This window comes from Micropterus salmoides, unplaced genomic scaffold, assembly GCF_014851395.1.
Source record: "Micropterus salmoides isolate LMB-PRFRI ecotype aquatic unplaced genomic scaffold, ASM1485139v1 Ms_hic_scaffold_9, whole genome shotgun sequence".
NCBI lineage: Eukaryota > Metazoa > Chordata > Actinopteri > Centrarchiformes > Centrarchidae > Micropterus > Micropterus salmoides.
This window is the reverse complement of record NW_024044681.1, coordinates 26,650,696-26,672,318: the sequence shown is the minus strand read 5'-3', so window position 1 is coordinate 26,672,318 and position 21,623 is coordinate 26,650,696. Positions and strand designations below refer to the sequence as shown.

Below are 21,623 nucleotides of genomic sequence, written 5' to 3'. Positions count from 1 at the left end.
AATCAAACAGATCAAGGTTAGCATTAAACACAGTGGCCATCAAGAGCAACTGATAATGTTTGGACAGTTAAGTTTTTGTTCATTGGTAGAAAACACAGTTAATTTTAAATAAGTTTATTGCTGTGTGTTTTGCGCTCATATGTTAGGAGAGCCCCAACCCTTCTGATAAAGCAATTGAAGAAGATCTGAAGAATGGTTGCCCTCTACCGGTTAAACCATTGAATTACATGTCTGTCTGCTGGCCATTTCATTTGACACAGCTGCCTACTGGAAAGCTGCCTCGCAGTGGTGCAACAAATATTCATTCATTTTGAATACCACCATGTACAAATACTCCAATTCTAAATGAAATGTAGTTCTCACACATGACATTAGCAATAACTTGTATGTTACTGTGTAATCACATCAAATACAGTGTCACATCTTAATTATTTAATGCACATTCCTATTAAATATATTCATATACAGTCAGATCTTACAGTAAGAACAAAGGTCGATAAAAACACAGTGACACGTCTTAAATGATCTGAAGCTTGTGACTTTCAGCAATGCCACAGCTGACCTTGTGTTCATGGAACAACTTGGCCAGGGCCTCCATGTAAAGTCTATGATAGTGGTCGACCTCCTCCTCAGTAGGCGTGACACGCTTTGGCACTGAGATTGGACTTCCCACTGGAAGAAGCAGAGTGTTAGAATAAAATTGGCCCCCGTACAACAAGTTGGGTTCATCTGCAGAATAATGAAATACGCACCAACAGTGGTGACCGGAGTCTTGTAGGGCAGGAATGCCAGGCGCTCGCCCACAAATAGACATGGGGCGAAACCCATTATCTTTTTAAACAGATCCTGTAACTTCCGACCTAGACTGCCATCTGAGAAGATAACCTGCTTAAAGAGCTCATTCTCCCCAAACGAGTAAACGGGTACCAGATCAGCCCTGTGAAAGATCAGAGATGATATCAGTGTGTCCAGTAGTGAACTGCTGGCTACATGTGAGTACAACGATACCCACTCATGACTGTCGTTTCCTGGGTGTTGTTAAGTATGTTCTCACCCAAACTCAAGGGCCACCCTGACAAATCCCTTTCTCTGCTTCATGACCACTGTGTTGACTCCAGGAGAGGATGCCAGAGACTCAGCGGCGCCCCCTATTACAATCACCACTGCATTTCCCTTGCCACTTTTCGAAAGGAGGTGGGCAAGGCTTGGCTTGCTGACTGGATAAAGACCTGATCAGGCAAAGAAAGTAAGACAGTCACAACAGTTTAGTTCAACTGCCATTAGCACTTAAATTATCTCTAGCAAATGATTAAAAAAGGCTTAAGTGTTAGATTTGGTTGATGTCAATAGGTGAACGTGTTAGAAATACCTGCACACATTAGGTACTCCCTTAAGAGTGGTATCCTGAACAGTCCTGCCAGTACCGCCAGGTGGCATCTCAGCCCAGGAAACACCTCAGTGAAGCCACAGCTGTCAGTGCTGAAGCAGGTAAAGGCTCCAACACTGAGGATACCATGCGGATGACAACCTAAGATGTAGTTTTTGTTTGGATTCAGCTCAGCTGTCTTCATCAGCTGAGCAAGAGAATTAACACAAAAGGATTACTCCAAGAGTTGATCACAGTTTCTCTCTTTTGTTTAACTGGGAGAACTGATGAAATTGTGCTGATTAAAGGCATACAAAGTAAAATGCTCATTACAAAGATTTGTATCTAACATGTGAATCTGCCTTACTAATCACTGCAATACCAGGATTTTATACTTCCCAGTACCTGTGGAGTACACAGGAGTCAATGTTTAAAATGCCTATTTGCACTTGTTTCCAAAAGTGAAATAGCCTTTCACTCACGCACATTTTTAGATTTTAGAATACATTTGTGAGGATAGGAGTTTTTTTCTGGGGGGTAAATGGGTCTTGTTTTAAGTATAAACTGTATGTGAGCTCTTGTAACATTCCCTGAGCCTGTATCTGACACACACACACTCCAACCAAATGTCATCGGTTGACGAGAAAGTGTGATGCAGGTGTTGAAAGATACAAAGTCAAACTTACTTTGACTGGAAAGAAATCTCTGAAGTGCTCCCATACTCTCCACCTCCTTACAAATGTTGTTTTCCTGCCCCCTGATGGAGACATTATAAATCTTAGAGGTAGTGTGTCCCAATGTCATACTCTACTCACTGTACGCAGCATGTTTTATAATTGTCGTAGGACTGTTTTTGTAGTTCGTATACAAAAAAAATAAAAAAAAATAAAAAAAAGTGGACTGTGTCTCAATTCCAAACTACACAGCTAATTCTAAGAAAACTTTGAGTATGTAGTGTGTTACCACTAGAAAAGTGACAAAATAAAAGTAAACTCAAAACAGTATGAAATTTATGTTTTTTTTGGAAACATTTGACGTTTGAATTCTGAAGTTTCAGTTTGACGTCCGACGGCACAGAAAGTGTATTTCCTGTTAGTATAAAATAGTTAGGTATTTTTATTTCTTGTATATTAACGGCATAAAGATAAGCATATTCTATGTACTGTATAGGATTAGTATGGAACAGGATTTTATGTTTATAGGAAATTAAACTGTCAAACAAGATGTTTTACAATCTACAATTTGTTGTTTTAATTAAGTAATGTATTTAGTAGACATTATGGAATTGAGACAAAGTTACCATATAGGATTCTATTATTTTCATGGATACTTGAATGATATCAGTTCCTTTACCTCTTTCAGGGGTTTCCCAGTCCAACAGCAGCCACATGAAGTACAGAGTGGAGAAAGGCCACAGCGAGGTAAACATAAGATACACCATCAAGATAATACAAGCCACTCCTGAAGTTGGATGCGTATTGTGCCGTGTTGGACAAGACAAGAGTCCATATATTGGGGGGTTACAAAAGATGTCTTAAATTAGCTCAGGTACAAATGAGTACAGAGTTGTTTTATAGATGCAGTGAAAAGCTTGTGAACAAACAGGTGAGCTAATGTTACTAACAAACATTATTTGAGATACTTTCTAGTGTTGTGTGATACAAGTTCATAAAGGGTGAGCGTAGTGGGAGCTTACCTAAGAAGAGAAAGGTTAGTACCCATTGCAGAACACTTATTGCCTCTAAAAATTCCTTCCACTGAGATTTTTGTTTAGTCATTCCTGCAACCTGGAGGCCATACCATCATTTTTCAGCAGTCAATAAAATTTTAAACAGTGCTTCCATTCAACAAAAGTCATGGTTATATTAATTATATTCTTAATGTCTGTCCTTTATAACAAAAGTTGCTTTATCTGAGATAATGAAATTTATGATAGAGAGAGATCTGGTTGCATCAATAATCAGCACTTCAGCTTGTGATCTTAATATTTCTTTAGGGAAGTCATAGACTTAAAAAACCTGTGAGGCATGCAGCAGCCTGATGAAATGACTTGCTTGTAAACAAGCTGGCAGGCAAACATAGACAGTAGGATTTTTATTTTGCTCACAAATACAACTTATCAGCTACACTTGTGTGACCACAAAACACCTTTGGCTAAAAGTCATTAAGAGAAAATAAAACTTTTATTATCATACTGCAAAGCATAAAACATGATACTTTACCTTATTAAGAGTTTGTTCCAAAGTTAATTTGAATGAATGCACATTCACCAGTTCAGGGAAAGCATGAAATGCAGGATGCACTTTGACCACCATGTAAAACTCCTGATAAGGAATCCACTCCCCCAATACTTTGACACACGGGCAAGCAAGATAAATATGTCAAAGTTTTATAGTCGGAAATTTTAGTCTTTGGATCTGTGTAGTCTCACAGAGACTTAATGGAATGGAGCCTTTGTTTAATTTATTGTAGGTACATCTGTGCTTTTCCTGCTTTGACGAGTCATAATGTCTCCCATTAAAAGGGTCTACTATGTTAAAGGACCTGCACAGGTGACTTCAATTATCTTTGCTGATTAGATCTTATAGTCAGGTTGAAGTTAGATGGAGCTTTGCTGGGAGTGATGTCACCAAACTCTGTGAAGCACGGAGGCCTGGTAACAGTGAAAGTTGTCCCGCCCTAACAGGTGCAACAAAACTAACAACAGGGTGAGAGAGATGCCAATCAAGTGCAGTTTGCACAGGCCCGCACAGTCCTGATAAGAAACCTAATGTTTTAGCTTTTCAGAAAGACAAGTGGAAGAAACTAGTATAACACAGTTTTAGAGAATAAGCCTGTATATTAATTTGGTTTATGTTTTACACATTTAATCAACATTTCTACATTTTTTGACCAAGAAAGAAAGTTGAATCACTGAAAAATTTAGATGTGGCCTTTGGTCTCTCACATATAGCTGCATACTTTGACCTCTGCACATTGTTGTCAGCTCTACTTGTTGCAGTAACAGTCCAAAGATTCCACTGATAGGCCTACAGACCTACATGACCAGACACCTGTGTTCTTCGAGAGGGATCACTCCTAATAGCTCACTTGGGTGTTAACTCAAGGTTTCCCTTTCTCACCTGTCCTCAGCAGCGTCCCAAAGGGGGCGTGTCAGCTCCCCCCCACCCCTATTTGTTTAGGCTACCTGAGTTTGGTTTTAATTGCCCACAGCCGAAAAGTAAATACATAATTAAGACACTGTTTTCCTTTTATATGGACTCAACAGTGATCATCTCCGCACATTCTAAGTCAAACCACATTTTAATTCCTCTTGGCTTCAATAGCCGTAACTGGTAATCTGTCCCCACAAAATGTAACAGCAATATTCCTATGACGGCTTAGCCTACTTTATGTGTGTGGTATTCACATGCGCATTTGACACTTAATAGCATTTTATCTCTTATTATTCGTTTCTATAACGTCCCCATAGGCTATATCAGTGTTGCTATGTTTTTGTGTGTCCTTGGATTCTCGTAAAATAATTATAGTCTATGTTTATTGAAGTTCAAAAACAAAATCGCCCCCTTTACTTTACCAAGAATCAATCCGGACATTTAGTGAGTCTGCTGCTGAATCTTATGCTAAATATGAAATTTAACTACTGATTAAGAGGCAAAAGATGCCTTTCGGGGCAGTTGGACTCAAAGCCTCATCGGATGCTTTTTTTCCTTTACTAAAAACAACCACTGATCTGCTCTCAGGGAGTACTGTATGAATTTTAATATGGATGCAAACACACAGAGAGGATGCCCAGCGCGTGAACCGACACAGCGCGCTGGTATCTGCGCATTTTTGTTTTGACGTTTTTTTTCTGTGCATGCCTGAACTGAAAGCGTGTTTCTTCTGCGGAGGTCTCGTAGCCCCTTTTTTTGAGAAAACACACAAGGATGGCGTTTTACCTGAGTGTTTGTAGAGGAACATTTTGTATGCTAACGTCGCATTGAATTGCATCATGGTTTTCAATCAGATCTCGCACCGGCCAGGCTCCGCCGAGCCTCGGCAGTAGCAGGACAGTGAGCTGTTTATCATAAAAATGGAAGACCTTTCACGTCAAGAAAAGGCGTCATTTCGGTGATATGCGTCTGAATAACTGATTTTTCATTTCCACGTCAATTGACACATCTGGGAAAGCGTTTCTCTTTCCCTCCTGTCTAGCAAGACAGCTGTGTCATCAACAACCGGCGTGGTGTTGTTGTTGTCTGATTTTTACGAGCCTCGGCAACTGGATCTCGGCACAGTCTGCCTCTGCGCCAGCCATAGGCTACCCGGTTAATAAGGTAGGTATCACACCTTTATTAATATTAGGTTTTGCTCCGTAAATCAAGCATCACTTGCTTACATCTTCTAGCCTATAGAGCCAGCTGTCATTGTCAAAATGGACTGTCTGCCTAATTAGCAGCAGCAAATATGATGCTGTATTGCGGAGGAGACATCGGGCCTGGTGGCGTTTTACGCGTAAATTTCAAGAAACACAAGGTTGACAGTGAGCCGCCGTGTGTTCACAAGCCAAATTATTCAACCTTGAAGCCTCGCAGCCCACGACGGTGAATATAAGGCCTGTGTTTTAGCCCAAAACACAAAAGAGATGCAAAGACATGGCAAGACCGCCGCGCAGGAGGTAACACACAGCCCGCGTTTAAGTTCAGTCGTGACAAGACCTTATAAATATTTCACCAAAAAACAAGCCTCCAACAGCTGACTGGTGAAGCTGGAGCATGCACGGCGTTATTAATCAAATACCTAGGCTACACCACAGCAGTGTCACTGTTCGGGGCATCATTCTGCAAGGCCATGACGGGAAACATCTGCATCTTTACGGGTAATAATAGTCTAGCAGGGTGGTATAGTGTGTGTGTGTGTGTAGGGGCGGTAGTTTCTCTGATTGTGAATACCCTGGTGATGTGTGTGTTTGTGCGCAGCCAGGTGAGGATGTGTTGGCGCGTCTTTGAGGTGTGGGAGAGGCAGGCGTCTGGATGAGGGGAGCCAGTTCATAAAACGTGTCTTTAAAGGGGAAAAAACAAACAAACAGATGATGCCTGAGAAACTGCCGCAATATCCCACCTCAGATCCTTTATGAGACCATCCAAAAGGGCCAAGGGGTTGTGACTTAAAACGTGAAATCAAGGTTAGTCAACACTGTTTTTTCCCCCTTTTTTCAGGGCGTGACAGACACTCACACCAAGAGATTTCTTCTTCACCACTCTACCACAATCATTTCAGTAGTCATGAGGTTGCTAAAATAAAAACGGATGTGTAAGAATCAGGGAAGGCTGCTTGACTGGGCAGGACATGTTAGATCTATACTGTATAGACATTTGATTTTGACTTATGCAGTCAGGTCAGTTAGTTGGTTATCTGTTACAAAACAAATACAATATGAGAATGTAAAGGCGTTGGGTGCAAATATCACAAAACTGCAAATCCTCCTTAATATTACAGACATTCCTGTTTGAGTCTAGAGATATTATGATGATTTGTCTTTAGGGATGATGCACCGGGATGTTGGATGCTTCACTATCTGCCTGAAATTCAACTTAAATGTAACATAAAACTAATTACCAGTCAGTCTGGCTTGACTTTGGAGCTGAATATGACAGAATATGATTTTAAGTCTTGGTTATTCTGACAGATACAGATGTACAGGATCACATATGTGGTTTATGTTGGTACAGATAGAGGAGTGCAGGGATGGGTGAGAGCAGCTGTGACTGTGGGGTCATTGAGTGCAGGCTGTGAGCCACACATACTGTGCAGTGTGTCTTGAATGCATAAGAAAACCGGGGCTCACAATAGCTGTCGCTAGCTGTCGTTGCTCACCTGGTAATCCCAAATTCAGTCCAGAAATGTGATTAAATGGGGAAACAGCAACTATATGTGGCCGCTTAGTCCGTTTGTGCAGTGCGGAAATAAATGGAATATGTTCTGTTGGAGGATTTATCCTGCTAAATCAGGATGAAGAGCTTTTAAAATATATGAAAAAAACCCACAGACTTTGGTTTAGAGTTAATGAAATTAAGTAGAGCTTGTGGTTTTGATGTATTTATGGAAATAATAAAAAGTGACTAGTGTTTTCAGTGAAGGACAATGGATTCCGACTGCTTTTCTCCATGTATTGGATTATCCAGTTGCTCTGACTCTGGCAGTGTGCATCATGTCTGGTTCCAAAAATGATGAGAAATTCAGTTTAGATGATTAAATACACAAATATACTGGACCAAGAGATGGCAGGAGGAGGGGGACCAATGGGGAGGGGAGTCAGGGAGCGAAGGACTGATGTATGTGCAACAGACGTGGCAGATGCTGACATTTTAAGCCATTTCTCTAGTCGAGAGGATACCCCTGTCTGGATAAGCAGTAATGGATTTTCTTTTTTTTTTGCTGTGGAATTCCTGGAGCACCCAAACAGATTGTTTGAGCAGAGAGTTTGAGCAGCAGCAGGTCAATAGTTTGGTAAAAGTAACGTAAATGGATACTACTGGCCAGTTGTGTAGGTATTTGAAAATCAAGACCTTTGTAGTTATGTTTTGCTGGCTTATGTGTGCCTTGCTGTTTTCTTAAGGGGACAGCAGGTGCGTCATCCATCTGTGGTTTCACCATCTTGAGTTTCTCAGTTCTGCCAGAGAGCGCTGGCATCGGACATGAGGACTGTTTCTACTGCAGCCTGTGAGCAATGTGAGGGACTGCTTTCAGATGAAAAATTAAGGATTTATAAATTCTGCTTCTGGCTTTGTGGATATTTACTTTTCATCTGGCCCATGATCAGCACAGTGGAGAAATGTGAGGTTATTTGGTCTAAGAAGTAATTCACTTTGTTTACTATGAGTAGAAAAGATGACTGTTTTTAGCTCAGAGCTGGTTAAACTTTGCCCCTAGTGGTTTCGGATTGAATCTTGCCACAGTTTTCTCTCCCATCACTGTGCTTCACTTCCCCCCTGTACTTTCATGCTGAGTAAATAACACTCTAGTAAAAGTGAACAGCCCACTAGAGCTGAAACGATTAGTACATTAACCTATTTGTTCATTGACAGAAAAATAATCGGCAACTATTTTGATAATCAAATAATCTTTTCAGTTATTTTTCAAGCAAACATTTTGAAACAGTACCACACCTTCTCATGTTCCAGCTTCATATATAAAAGTAAACTGCATAATTATGGGTTTTGGACTTTTGGTCAGACAAAACAAGGCATTTGAAGCCGTCAGGTGGGCGTATTTTTTGACATTTCATAGACGCAACGATTAATTGAAGGGGAAAAAAATCGATAAAGAAATTAATTGTTTGTTGCAGCCCACACTCTTTAAAAAATAGACAACATGACTTGTTTGGGTTTAGAGATCTGTACTGGCATCAGTGTAATACCTTCATATGCCTGTTTACATCTTTGACACAAGATGATGGGAAGCTGTAAAAATGAGACTCTGTCATTGAGTAAAGATTGTATTATTCCTTTTAATGTGTGTAGAATTTGGCTGGTATCTTGAAATTGTGTATTTTATGGAGGTGTTGGTTGAGTGCCATGACATTGTTATTATTTTTTTAATCTGCAGGCTTGTTATGATATTGATTAATATCGCTGTTGATAAAGCGTTAGACGTTTTTTTGTTTTATGTTGCCTTTAAAATGCCTCGAATACAAAATGTACAACACTTACAGAAAGTGTTTCAAAGAACTGGAAACGTCTCAAAGTGGAAATTGTTAATCCAGCAGGGGGGTTTTTACTTCTCTTTCACAACATTGGGAGACTTCCAAGATACAAATTACAAAAGACTGGTGTAAATTGAAACAGCAGACGCATATCCTGACTTTCAGTCACTTGTATTGCTCGATTCCACAGTTCCCATAATGCACCTCAATAGCATCTCTTTGTTAGACACTCCCTCCTTTGTAAACCTCCTTCAACCCACTTTGCAGCACAGGTTGTATATTATGGGTTTGTAATGTCCAAGACCAAGTTTAGGTAACCCTGATGATATCAGTATGGCGTCATCAGGGTTCTTTTTTCAGACTTGACAAAGCTCAAAAGTCCACAGATGACATCATACAATTATTTTCATAAACTGAGAAACAGTGGAAATTAATTAATTACCTAAGCTGACTTTTTTAGTGTTGTATTTCTATTGTATATCAACATCAATTCAACATAATGAAATGTAAGGGAGTCAGTTTCAAATCAATAACATATCCCCAGTCCCTATTAACATCAACATTAAACTCTGTGTTTCTTATGGATCAAATTATCTTTTTCATGCACTTGAGTCAGCCACAGTGTTGCGTTATAAATAGGTCTAAAGGTGTAAAGGTTCTCTCTGGTGGCTCCTTGATTGAAGGGCATGCCATTTACCAGCGATGTCCTGCCTTGGACATTGTTAGATGTCATCCCCCTTTGAGAGGAGGAGTTAAAAAAACTGAACTGAATCCCATTAGACCTTTTCTGCTTTGTGTCACACTAAGTAGATACAGATAAAGACATACAGAATGCCTCCTCTCCATTGGAAATGGTTGCCATTTTTTGTCTCATAGCTTTCTATTTTTTTATGTAACGTGCTGGATGCAGATGCTGAAGGGAAAAAAGTCATTACAAAATTTAAATGGACAGACATCCCCTGCACCGACTGAGGGAAGAGGAGATTATTTTATTCTATGACCACTGACTTCTTGGTGCTTTATTTGTGAGCTCCCTCTGCAGCCACGTTGTTGGTTATTGTTGGCTCGCTGTGTGCTCCACACTTTGGAGTGGACATGCGTATCCCTTGTCTGGGATGTACAACAGAGGATGTTCATGGCCAAATTAGCCAGCAGAAATTCAAGTTAAATGCCCCCTTTAATGCCGTTTTAAGGCTTTCTTTCTGGATTGTTAGCATCGTACAGCATCCAGTCTTCATTGCAGTGTGTAGTCAAGAGTAATGATGTGTGGTAATGATTTCCTTGAGGCAACTCATCTTTGTTCATTTCCCTTCTGTTTTCTTCTCATTAAACCTTTCAAACTCATTTGCATGGTACCATGCAAAATAAATAAAGTTAGGAGCCAACAGTTACTCTCCTCTTGTTGGCACAGAGGTCCCATTCTCAAGCCATGTTAATCACCACCTATTTATCTGCATCCATGCGGTATCTTCCACATGGATAAACATGCAAGTATTTTGGACAGAAAGCAAATATGTTTACATATGTTTGTGTGCCATTTATTCCAGGAAGCCCTTAGCAAAGTCATTTTAGTGTCATTATGTGAGAGCATTAATTGGCAATATCTGGAATTACTAGAAGAGCACATTGTATCTCTATTTTGAATTAAATGTTGGCATGTCGGTATGCATAAATGGACCAAAGGGGTCCAAAATCTTGTGGTGTTGTCCCTATTCTCATTAATGTGCCACATTTATGCCAAAGACCTTCAAAAGACCTTGAATAATGTCCACATAATCATTAGGAGGCACTAACATGTTGTTCTGGCAGCTGTGTTCTGCAAACAGTATTTTATTTTCCACAAACATTGCTATTGTAACATGTCACTGTGTCATCTGAAGAAATGGGTCTGAGACGGATGTGATGCATAATGGTTGTAGATGAGTCTCACCATGACATTGTCTGCAACATTCCTAAAGGCCTCAGTAAACCAGCAAAACGGCAGGGTTCAGAAACAGCATGTAAAATGTGGCAGAAATGCAAATTTGAATGCAGGATAACATAATATGTGTTATAAATGTTCATTTAGTACTGAAAAGAATCCCAGCTGAATCCCAGACTCTTTTGTGGGATATTTGGGTGGAAGGCTAATGCAGCTCATGTAGATCAGAAGGTGATTTTTAAGTCTTTCTTCTATATAGCATCCTCTCTATAGGTCCATCTATCAAATTTCTATTGAGCAAGTGTTTGTATGACATTTTTTAGTAGCCCTTTAATAAGTCTCAATATTGCGTAAATTAAGTTGAAAATCTGACTGATACATATGAAAATTACCATTTTTTACACAATTACTGGCAAATTAACACTTTCAGAGCAATGTGCCGAGAACAAACCATGGGTTCATCAAAAACAATTACACGGTTGCAGCTGATACAGCGGAGGTGAGACTTTGTTATTGTACACTCTCATTTCTGGATGGGAGCCTCTCGGTGCCAAAGGAAGTCACTCATCATCATCTTGTTAAAGTCAGTGATATTTCTCCATCTGCTACTTTGGCCATGTGTCCCACCCAACCACAGGAGTACAATATAAGAAAACACCGCCTCAATCAGACACCCTGCAGTGCGTAATCTGCTATCACCTGCCATTTGCCCCAGTTAGTGCCTTTTTATTTCATAACTGTCTGTGCAGTGAACAGCAGGAATGACAGGAATAGGAATTGCTCAAGTGAGACCCCGAGCTGAAAACCTGCCAATCACACATGTAAGGCCAACAAACCTGCACATTTTACCACTCCTCCTGCCTTTCAGCCTGCAGAACAAGATTAAATGCTCTTAGACATGTCTGACTTACTGATTTTCAACAACTCTCAAAAGTGCCTGATGTGATTTTATCCATATATTTTTTAAAAAAGCTCTAGAGGTGGCGGCGTGTATGCTTTACCAGCCATTAGCTTTGTCACACAAACTATATTTTTATACTTCTGAGTTACTGTCATGCTGGTGAACACTGTGGGGATGCGCGCAACCGGGCCATAAGAGACATGATTTGTATGTAATGAGATGAATGAGTGGGAGAGCTGTGTGTGGGCATGTGTGTGTGTGTGTGTGTGTATGCGCTTATCCTGTGCAACCCACGCTATGACTCGCTTATCGGGGGATTTTGAACACAAGGAGTAGGATGATTCAAATGTTGGAAGAGCACTTGTGGCCCACCTGGCTTTGCTAATCACTCCGACGCGTCTCTTTCAATCAGAAGAAAGGCTGCTCAGCAAGTGCACCAGCAGGTTTATTATAAAAATAATAATATCAACATGAATTATTGGGACAGCTCTCATGTTTTGTTGTGTGTGGTTATGTTTGGATTGATGTTGTTGATGTTTGATAAATACACGCTACCTGAGTCTCTATGTCCATTTTTCCTTTCTTTTTTTTAGCCTACATCACTAAATATTGCACTGCAAACAAGGTGTTCCAATCAAAATGTAATCACTCTGGGAAGATATGAGTCAAGTCCACTACAAGCAGTTCTGAGGCAAATCATGTGTCTAGTTTACAGTGATGTTCAGCTGATCCCTGTTTTGCTTTGGGCTAGTGGGCTTTGCTTAATTGTTGCTGAATAGTTTATGAGGTTTGTCATGTTGAGGCAGGGACAGCCTACAGTGCTGCAGGCTATGATTTTTTAGATAGCTTTTTTTATATAGGTGAATCAATTGAATGAAAACTGTGGAATCAGTAGTCAGTAAGCACGTGTAGTTAAGTCTGGCTGTTCTGGATCATAAATTACCTTTGGTTCAAGCGGGTTTGACTTGGCTCAGAGAGATCATCCACGTCAACAATCTGTGCAGAGCATGGTCACAGCAGACAAGATAAGAACGTCATGTACTGTGGAAAGATTTACTGTGGAACATGCACCCCTACCCACAGACACTCTGGATTTTTTAATGACCCATTTAAAAGAAAAATATCTAATAAAAAATGACAAACTTATAGGGAGGAAGGAAATATTGCTGGGTAATCCACATCTAAAATAAGTCGGATCCTGGTTAGAGAGGGATGCTGGCTCAGTGAAGCGTGTGCAGCTGCGGAGTGGAGCTCTTCCCCTCATGCACGAGCACGAGCATGGAGGGGTTTTTCAATTTTCACTCTTTTCCCTGCAGCGCTATACCTCACAGTCTGGGTTTCAGCAGCCAAATACAAAGAGGAGACAAAAAAAGAGACTTTCTCTCTGCATATGATGTGATCTCGCTATCTTTTTTTTGTAATGTGATGGACTACAGAGTTTACTTATGTACTGTGCTGAATAATGTTTCTGAAAGGCAGACTATCTTGAGGGAACCCTGCAGAAAAATGTGAACACAGTGATTTTGCACTCTTTCATCATACCACATCAAGCAGCACTCATACTACACACATTGTGAGCATCCCAACACACAGCTTTGTACCGATGTCAGTGTTAATTCTTCATTTCTTTTCCTTGTCTCTCTCCACGTGTTATTCCCAGGGTAATGTCTGCTCTGGGTGCTTCTATTCCCTGAGATGTGATGTGGTATTCCCACAGAGGTCAACAACATAAGGGCTTGTGGATCTGTAAGCCCGCTAAGCGTTCTCGTATGCTAAGTGCAGTAGGTCACCTTGGTTTCTGCAGATTCCAGCAGAAGATGATGAAGGCAAGGGCAAGCTAAGGTGGGAAATGGGGATTGGGAGGTCATTCACTGGGCGTTTCTTTTTGACCACAGAGCTAAGTGTTGTGTTATATTTTTTAAGCCTCCCCCTGAGGCAGTACGTTTTCGGGTTGTCCATCTGTCCGTTTTTTATGAATGCGTTATTTCAGGAACACTTTGAATTTCTTCACGGTTTGCATCAACATCCATCTTTATCCTTGGACTCAAGGATATTTCAGGAAGACTTGGACTCAAGGATAAAGTGATTAGAATTTGGTGGTCAAAGGTAAAGGTCTCTGTGACCTCACAAAACAAATTAGGCCAAAATTCAAGAAGTCATACGCAAAGTATGACAACATTTCACACAAATAGGATAAAATGATGAAATTATGTCATTGTGTATCCAAAAGGTCAAAGGTCAACTTTACTGTGACATCATAATGTCCTGGAAAAACACTTGTTTGGCTGTTATTCAACACCATAACTCAGGAGGAGGAGTAATTTTGACCAGATTTCACAGAATAGGTCACACTTTTGATGGTCAAAAGTCATTGTTACCTCAATATAGGTTTTTTTTTATTTATTAAAGAATTAAAGAATTCTTTTTTTCTTTCTTCTTTTTCAAAGGCTTGGGCTACATTCACACTGCAGGCCTTAATGCTCAATTCCGGTTTAAAGCCCAAAATGTTTTTACAGTTCCTATGTAGCCTATATCAGACTGAGGTGTGAACTGACCACGGCCTACAAGTGGCCTGCATGCGCAGAAGAATAAAAAAACGTTGCACGCTGTTTTACAAAAGTAAACAAGGAGGCCATTGCTTACCTTCCCGATTTTCACGGGAGAATACACTATTTCATTGCCCTCTTCCAGTTTTCTCCCAGAGTCACATTTTTCCTGATTTATGTTCACAAAAATCTTTTGAATTGGGCCAGTCAAGATTTCACACACGTGTACACTGGGATGACAGAATGAGTGAACAGTAACTAACACAGTACGGGCTTTCCTGCACCTTGTCCGTTCTGCCTTTCCCTTGCAGCTTCATTGTGAATTTCGAGCATCATCGGAATCACGTGGCTGCTAAAACGTATTGGAGCGCACCTAGCAAATTGTGATCCTGTGAGTGAGTTTCAATCACAGCTCATAGAGAGCCTTTGCTTCTAAAATGCCAGGAGAAAACAAAAGCACCACCTTGTAGACCACACCACAGTGTAGCTTAATTCTATAAGAACCCATCTGTACAGTAATCAAGTACATGTGTGCCTGTTTTATCCAATACATATATTATAAGTCTGGACAGACTTGGATGTAAACTGCAAAGTGACAGTATTTGTAGTTTTATTTACTTGGAGGCAGTTACTCTTTGTAACTGCAGCTCTTCTCATTTTGAACTGCTCATTTTCCACACACTGTACAGATGTCGGCGACTATAATAGAATCATTTGTTGGTAGAAAAGGTGCATAGGTGACACAAACATTGATCATCTCTGCAAGTTTGTTATGGCTCAAGGCTGTGCCCTGGTAGCCGGGGCAAGGGGGAACAAGGAAAGCTTTTTTTGTAGGATATTTTTGGTTGCAGTCCATTAAAAATTTAGTGGTCACTCAGTTTGTACAACGTTAAGGCGGAGAATCCAAAGAGGGCAAAGTGTCTTGTGGATGTATATTTTTGTGTGTGGGGTGTATTTAGTCTATGTGATCATGCTTAAAAAATAATGAAAAAAATATTTTCTGTTTTGATGTTTTGGACATATTATTAAAAAATAATGTCCAAAACATCAGAAAGAGGTCAAGAGAAAAAAGCAACAAAATTCCTCCACGCCTCTCATGTGCCTTCCATGCCTGGCCTGGAGTGATACATCAGCCTCAATATCTTCCTCCTCCTCTTCCTCCTCCTCTTCCTCCTCCACCTCCTCCTCCTGTCCATTCTCATCAGCCACAGGCATTTCACTGCACAATGCAATATTGTAGAGCATGCAGCACACAACAGCAGTACATGAAAAGAAGTGGAGGTATGCTCTAGCAGCAAAATGCCCCAATATAACCCAAAGGTGACAATAAGGAGTTCTGGTTACGTGATGCACGATGAGAGATTTGAATAATCTCCTTTTCCTCTTACGACAGACACACTTTAAAATACATATTAATTAGCCTCGATGTGCAAAAAAAGAATGTGCTTAAATTCACACAGTGCCTTTGAGCCTGGAGAGCAGATCAGAATGTCCAGCATATTAACCATTTTTGGGAGATGGAAGGAGTGGCTTGGAGCAGGCGAATGTGATGAAAACAAGACACACGAGGGACAGGAGGACTCCCATAGCAACAGTTACAAACAGAAGACAGGTCAAACTAGCAGTAGCATCTGTTTGGTTGCTTGTCAAGCACACTGCGGTGTGATGTGCTCGCTAGTTTTGTTGCTAGGGAGTGTTAGATTGAGTTTGCTTTTGTCCTGTGTAGTGTGTAAAAGCCCACAAAGCAATAGCTGTTGCTTGAAAGGGTTTCTGGCCTGCAGAAAAGAGGAAGAAAAATAGGTTTTATTAGGACATAAACATTAAAGATTTAGAGTAAGAAAAGTGGAGATCCAAATAATGAACAGGGTGATTGATTATAATATGCCCGGCTACTCTCTAAGCGATCCTGCTCTTTTCTAATAGCATTTAACGTTATAGCTTATTTTTATAATAACCTCATAAACTAAGCTTTTTATTTCTGCCTGGAGTAGCGGGGTGTCTCTTCTTCTACAACAATGAAGTTAAAAGGACCATCTCCTTGTTTGATAATCTGCGGGGATGGGCTTCTCTCCTGCCTGTGTGTCTGCTTGTCTCTGTCACACAACAACAAACAACAGTGATACTATTTTTTAATAATTATAGCGAATGAACTTTGAATCTTTTAAACTATAATTCTGTCGAAGTCTTAAACATTGTAATAGTTGTGCATTTGATGTAAAAAAGTAGATTTCAACCAGATGTTCATAAGAGGGAAGTAAATGAGTCCTCTGCAGCGGTCGGTATTTATCTTTTGAAAGCTGGTTGTGCTTTGCTTAACTGTTTAAAGGTGATGAAATGACGCATCTTGTCACGTCACACAAACCTCTGCTCTTCAGATACGTAGTCGTCTCATTCACACAAATGACACGGGTCTGCCTGAAACAAGCAATGAGCCATTTTCGCAGCTAAAAATCATGGTTTTGATCAGACCATCCAGCACATGTGGAAGTTTGTGTTTGACAAGAAACACATGAGTATTTGTGAGTAAATCAATGATTCATGACTAGTTTCATGAGAGGAACCAGGTGTGGTTTCATTGGGCTCCTGTTTCAGTATTCTATTCTTGGTATTATCAGCCTGTGCATGCCGATATCTATTCCACTTTGATGCTCCCTTCCCCACTGTGACAAGTGATGAAGTTTTACTTTACTGCAAACATCTACACCTTAATATTTGTAATATATAATATGTATTTCTTTCCGTAGATGTTTCTAGAGAGTATGCTGTGTGTAGCTCCGTACGTCATGACTGTTAACAGCCAGGTGGTATGGTTGCTACTGGAAACAGATGCAATCGCTGTTTAAGATGCACAAAGGTATATTGTTGCTGGAGGATCAGGTACACATGAAGCAGCAGTGAGGTTTAACCCTGGCATCATCACGTATGACGGGGCTGACGTCCTGCTTTGTGCATATTCGGTGGCTAAGAGAGAGATGCATGGCTGACAGTGTTGCTAGGAGACCACACACAGCGACTAGTGTGAGAGGCTTGATTTCACCTCCCTCCCCCATTCTTGTAGTCTGGCTGCGTTTCACTGTTTTTCGATCCTCTCCTCCTCGCACATGCCTCCATTTGCTCATTCCCTTCACTCTCATATTCCCTGCCTCGATATCTCCTTCCATCAGTCTGTCTCGAGTTTTATGTTTTCCGCCTAATCATATTTATCTTCAGCCCCGCTGATCCCTCAGTGACTCTCCATTTATCGGCTTCCCCCATTTTTTGCCGTGCCCCCTCCCCATCTCTCTCCCGCTGCCTCGATCTCTTCTCCTCTCTAGCTGTGTGCATCTCAAGCTGCTCATTCTTCTCCTGAGCGTTTCACTCTGTCCTCTTGCTGCTTCCTCTCTGTCACTCTCATCTTCTCTCCGCTTGATTCTGAACAGCATCCCTGTGTCTGGCTCAAGTGCAGCTGTGGGGTCAAGTTATGATACTGTACGGTGGTGGGCCGAAATGGCTGCGGTATTAAGGAGAAACTGAATAAACTCAAGCATATGTGCAGTATCTTAAATATGGAACCTACATCAGTGATAAAATGAGACTTAAATCCAGCTTTCACTTACTGTCACATACTGCGTTATAAAGTAAAAAAGTGATAATTTGCTATTTAATTTAGGCCCAAAGGGATGCAAACCTGAACATCTTCGTACTGGATGTGCAGAAGTAAGAAGATGATGTCTATAGTGAAGAAGATATTCTGTACTATCTGCCCTTTGCAAAGCAAACATATCTTATGAATGCTTTTTCTGCAGTCAAAAAGGGTGGCAGGTTGGTACTTGTTGATATTTACAATATCTTGTTTGCATTTATTGTCTGCAAAACAGGAGGGTTAATATACTGCTGTGTGTAGACAAATGTGTGTTTTGAGTATGTTTTGAAGCTATTGGCCATAACCCAAGTCCAGACCAGTGCAGCGACATGTCCCTCCACTCTGCAGCAGTACTGCCTCACTCACAGTGAGGTGCAGCAACACTACAGGACCTCAAGCTGAGGTGGAGCTGGAGGGCAGAGGGCTGCAGCACAAAACATTCCAGAAGGGTTAAAAAGGTGGCGGTGAAAGACAGATTTTAGTCGGAGGATACAGAAATTGTACGGTTATAGCTAATTATTTGGATGTATTATATTTTGCTCATAACTTAGCTCTTTCTCACACCTATACTCCACATGTTTAGCATTTCCAAATTATTAATAATGATAATGATCAAAATTTCCTATCATTAATAACCCCACACTCAAATCAGCTGCTGAGCATTTACAATTACCCCTTCACATCCCTGCGTGCATGTGTGTTTAGCATGTATGGCGGATTCCAGTATATGCGTGTGATCTGTTTTCTTATGTGCATGAGTGAGTAGTCTGCAGCGATGCATGCGCATACGGTTACACGAACCATGGCTCCATCTGCCTCTGTGTTCTAATGACAGGAATTCAAGAGACTCCTGACACTACATTTTCCAAAATTTATTTGGGATTTAAAGTCACTCTAGGGATCAATGCCAACCAACCAGTATGAGTATACCACATGTTTTGTGTCAGTCTGTAAAATTCATGTGTGCAGCCCAGTTTGATAAACCTGTAAGATGAGGTTATCCTGGTTCTTTAAGCTTGGCTAATTGCACACCAACCCACAGCATGTAATGTGGCAATTGCAGGGCTGCTTGCTCAGCTGCCAGATCCTAGAAACCAAAATCAAAGCTCCAGTTAACAAAAGCCCCGCCTACAGTCGCAGCTCCCTAACCTAATTAACATTGAGTCAGCAAGCATGGCGGCAGCAGCAGCAGCAGCCGAGGTTGTGGTCAGGGCTTCGGGATACAAGAATAGCAGTAGCCACGCTGACATACTGGATGACACACTGGGCCGTGACAAAAGAATCACACTTAGCTACACCACTCAGCATGCTGCCTGGCCCAGGTGACAGTGACTGACGCTATGTGGATTTTTGGTCCCTATAGTGAGATATGGTTGAGGTATTGACATTTATAATATATATATACACATTTATAAATGTATATATATATATATAAATGTGTGTGTATATATATATATATATATATATATAAATGTATCTATGTATATGTATGTATGTATATATATATGTATATATGTATATGTATATGTATGTATATGTATATGTATATATATATGTATGTATATATGTATATATATATAAATGTATATGTATATATATATGTATGTGTATATATGTATAGATATGTATATATATATAAATGTATATATGTATATGTATATATATATATGTATGTGTATATATGTATAGATATGTATATGTGTCTATATATGTGTATATATATTTATATAATATATATATTATATTATAAATATTCTATAAATATTTTCATGTTGCTTGAATCATCAGTCAAGAAGTGCAACAGCATAATTCAGAGCTCATTAAACAAGATTCAGATGCACTTTCATTGTAACGTGTTGCACAATGCATGCACAGAGAGATTTTAAAAAGTTTTGTTTTATAGTATAACTTTGTTTCTGTTTTCTGCTTTGTAAGACTGTAGACCCGGAAATAAAATTACTAACCAACAATGTTGCAAATACTATGAAGCTCAGCTTAATGCATCTCACATGAAGCGACTGATTCAGTTTCCTTCAGCAAAAAAGGCTGTTGAACAGAAAACAAACGGATGCCAGAAGCCCCAATCATAATGCTCCAGTGTCCATCAATTAAAAAAAAACATTCAAACTGTTTCTATTTAGGATGAAAAATCACTGGAAACATGCATCAGCTGACAGCTGCACTTTTCTTAGCCAATCGCGTTGCGCACTCACATTCTCCAACTTGAAAACAGTTGATTCTGCCCCACAACAAGCCTGACTTCTCATGGGGTGAGCGTGAGTAGGAAGCTGTGCATGCACTACATATGACAAACCACATTACTGTCTGGCTAGCAAACTGACTTAGCTAGGCCATCCCAGGGCCTGCAGCCAGAGACGCTCTGCAGCTGAGTTACCATGCTTACTCAAATATTCATAACTGGATAATGAAAATATAAATAGTTTCCATGTGATACACTAGACGTTGGGGTAAACAAACTGCAACCTCCATCATCATGCATCACTGTGCCTCTGCTTTGAAGGCTGCAAATGGGCAGGATTGTTCGCTATGACACAGTGAGCATGATAAGCTATGACTCCCCTTAAATTCTGCCAGTAATTTGGGTTTGATTATGTGGGTTTCATAGTGCACCTCCACATCAAAAAGTAATCTCTGTTATCATGTTCACTGCAAGTAGGCCGGGAAAGTATTGAACATGTTTTTTAATGATTAATGAGCTCAAACAATGACCTTGTTTCTTCTTGTTCAGGTGAGTTGGAGGAGAGTCCCTGTGACAAACGTCCACTTCTCCCGAGTCTTCTTCTATACCATGAGCTCTGGCTCTGCCCAGGATGTGGCAGTCGAGCATTTCCTGCGTGACATAGAGAGGCGAAGCAAGCGGCTGCACTGCGCTGTGATAGGCTGCGAGGAGGAGCGACCCTGCAGCGACATGAACCTGCTGTATCGTAAGAGCCGTTTGGACTGGAGGCAGAAGGACCAAGAGGGAAGTAAAAAGAGGTGAGAGGATCTAGCTCACAGGAACTCTGCATATGTGGGATTACATTAGAGTTCAGTTCAGTGGGGATATAAACCTCTTAGCCGGCATGACTGAGTTTAATTTAAAAATCTTAATTCCAAGCACAGTTCATGAATTCAGTCGTGTTCGCCTGTAAAGTCTTGGACAAATTTGCATAGTGGAGCTTCATAATAAAGTTAATATGTTCTGTAGATGAGATACGCTACTATAATGTCAGCCAAAATGTCAGAGGGCAAAAGGGGGCCAAAACCAATGAAAAAGAACATTAAATAGAGTCGTTTCCTCATTTGTCTCAATACACATGTGATTATTTTGTCTTTTCATCAGAGGTTCTAACCTTTAAGGTTTATTAAGGCCATTTGTTTTAATTCACAGCAATGTATCATGTGAAGGTGGATCATTATACCCAACTTTGACCAGCAACAACAATATTAACAATCTAACAATGTCATAAATGATCATATAACACTCATGGTGGTCATTTTTCTGCAGAATGAGTACTTTTACTTTATATTCTTTAAATAAATTTTGCTGATAATATGTGGTGCTAATTAGCAGAGTTTC

The 21,623-nt window shown here is 40.3% G+C and overlaps 2 protein-coding genes across 3 annotated transcripts in view; one reads left to right on the top strand and one right to left on the bottom strand.

The window, feature by feature from the left end:
• Nucleotides 1–410: 410 nt before the first annotated feature.
• mogat3b (monoacylglycerol O-acyltransferase 3b) lies at nt 411–3,827 on the bottom strand. 2 transcript variants are annotated; one of them, XM_038707845.1, is made up of 8 exons: nt 3,589–3,826; nt 3,063–3,153; nt 2,720–2,827; nt 2,053–2,123; nt 1,370–1,574; nt 1,055–1,229; nt 753–937; nt 411–672 (listed from the first exon to the last, which is right to left on the bottom strand). In XM_038707845.1, exons 1-8 carry the CDS (start codon nt 3,679–3,681, stop codon nt 518–520), a joined length of 1,083 nt encoding a protein of 360 aa, XP_038563773.1. In that variant the 5' UTR covers nt 3,682–3,826; the 3' UTR covers nt 411–517. The 2 variants fall into 2 exon arrangements, with proteins under 2 accessions (XP_038563773.1, XP_038563774.1); XM_038707846.1 differs by lacking the exon at nt 2,720–2,827 and having other exon boundaries at nt 2,053–2,125; nt 3,589–3,827.
• Nucleotides 3,828–4,957: 1,130 nt separating this feature from the next.
• The window catches only part of LOC119895047 (neuronal tyrosine-phosphorylated phosphoinositide-3-kinase adapter 1), a 30,770-nt gene continuing 14,104 nt past the window's right edge, over nt 4,958–21,623 (top strand). Inside the window, exons 1-2 of the mRNA XM_038707840.1 lie at nt 4,958–5,685; nt 20,793–21,040. Of these exons, the coding sequence (XP_038563768.1) occupies nt 20,853–21,040 (188 nt within the window). The 5' untranslated portion in view covers nt 4,958–5,685; nt 20,793–20,852. The remainder of the gene's footprint in view (nt 5,686–20,792; nt 21,041–21,623) is intronic.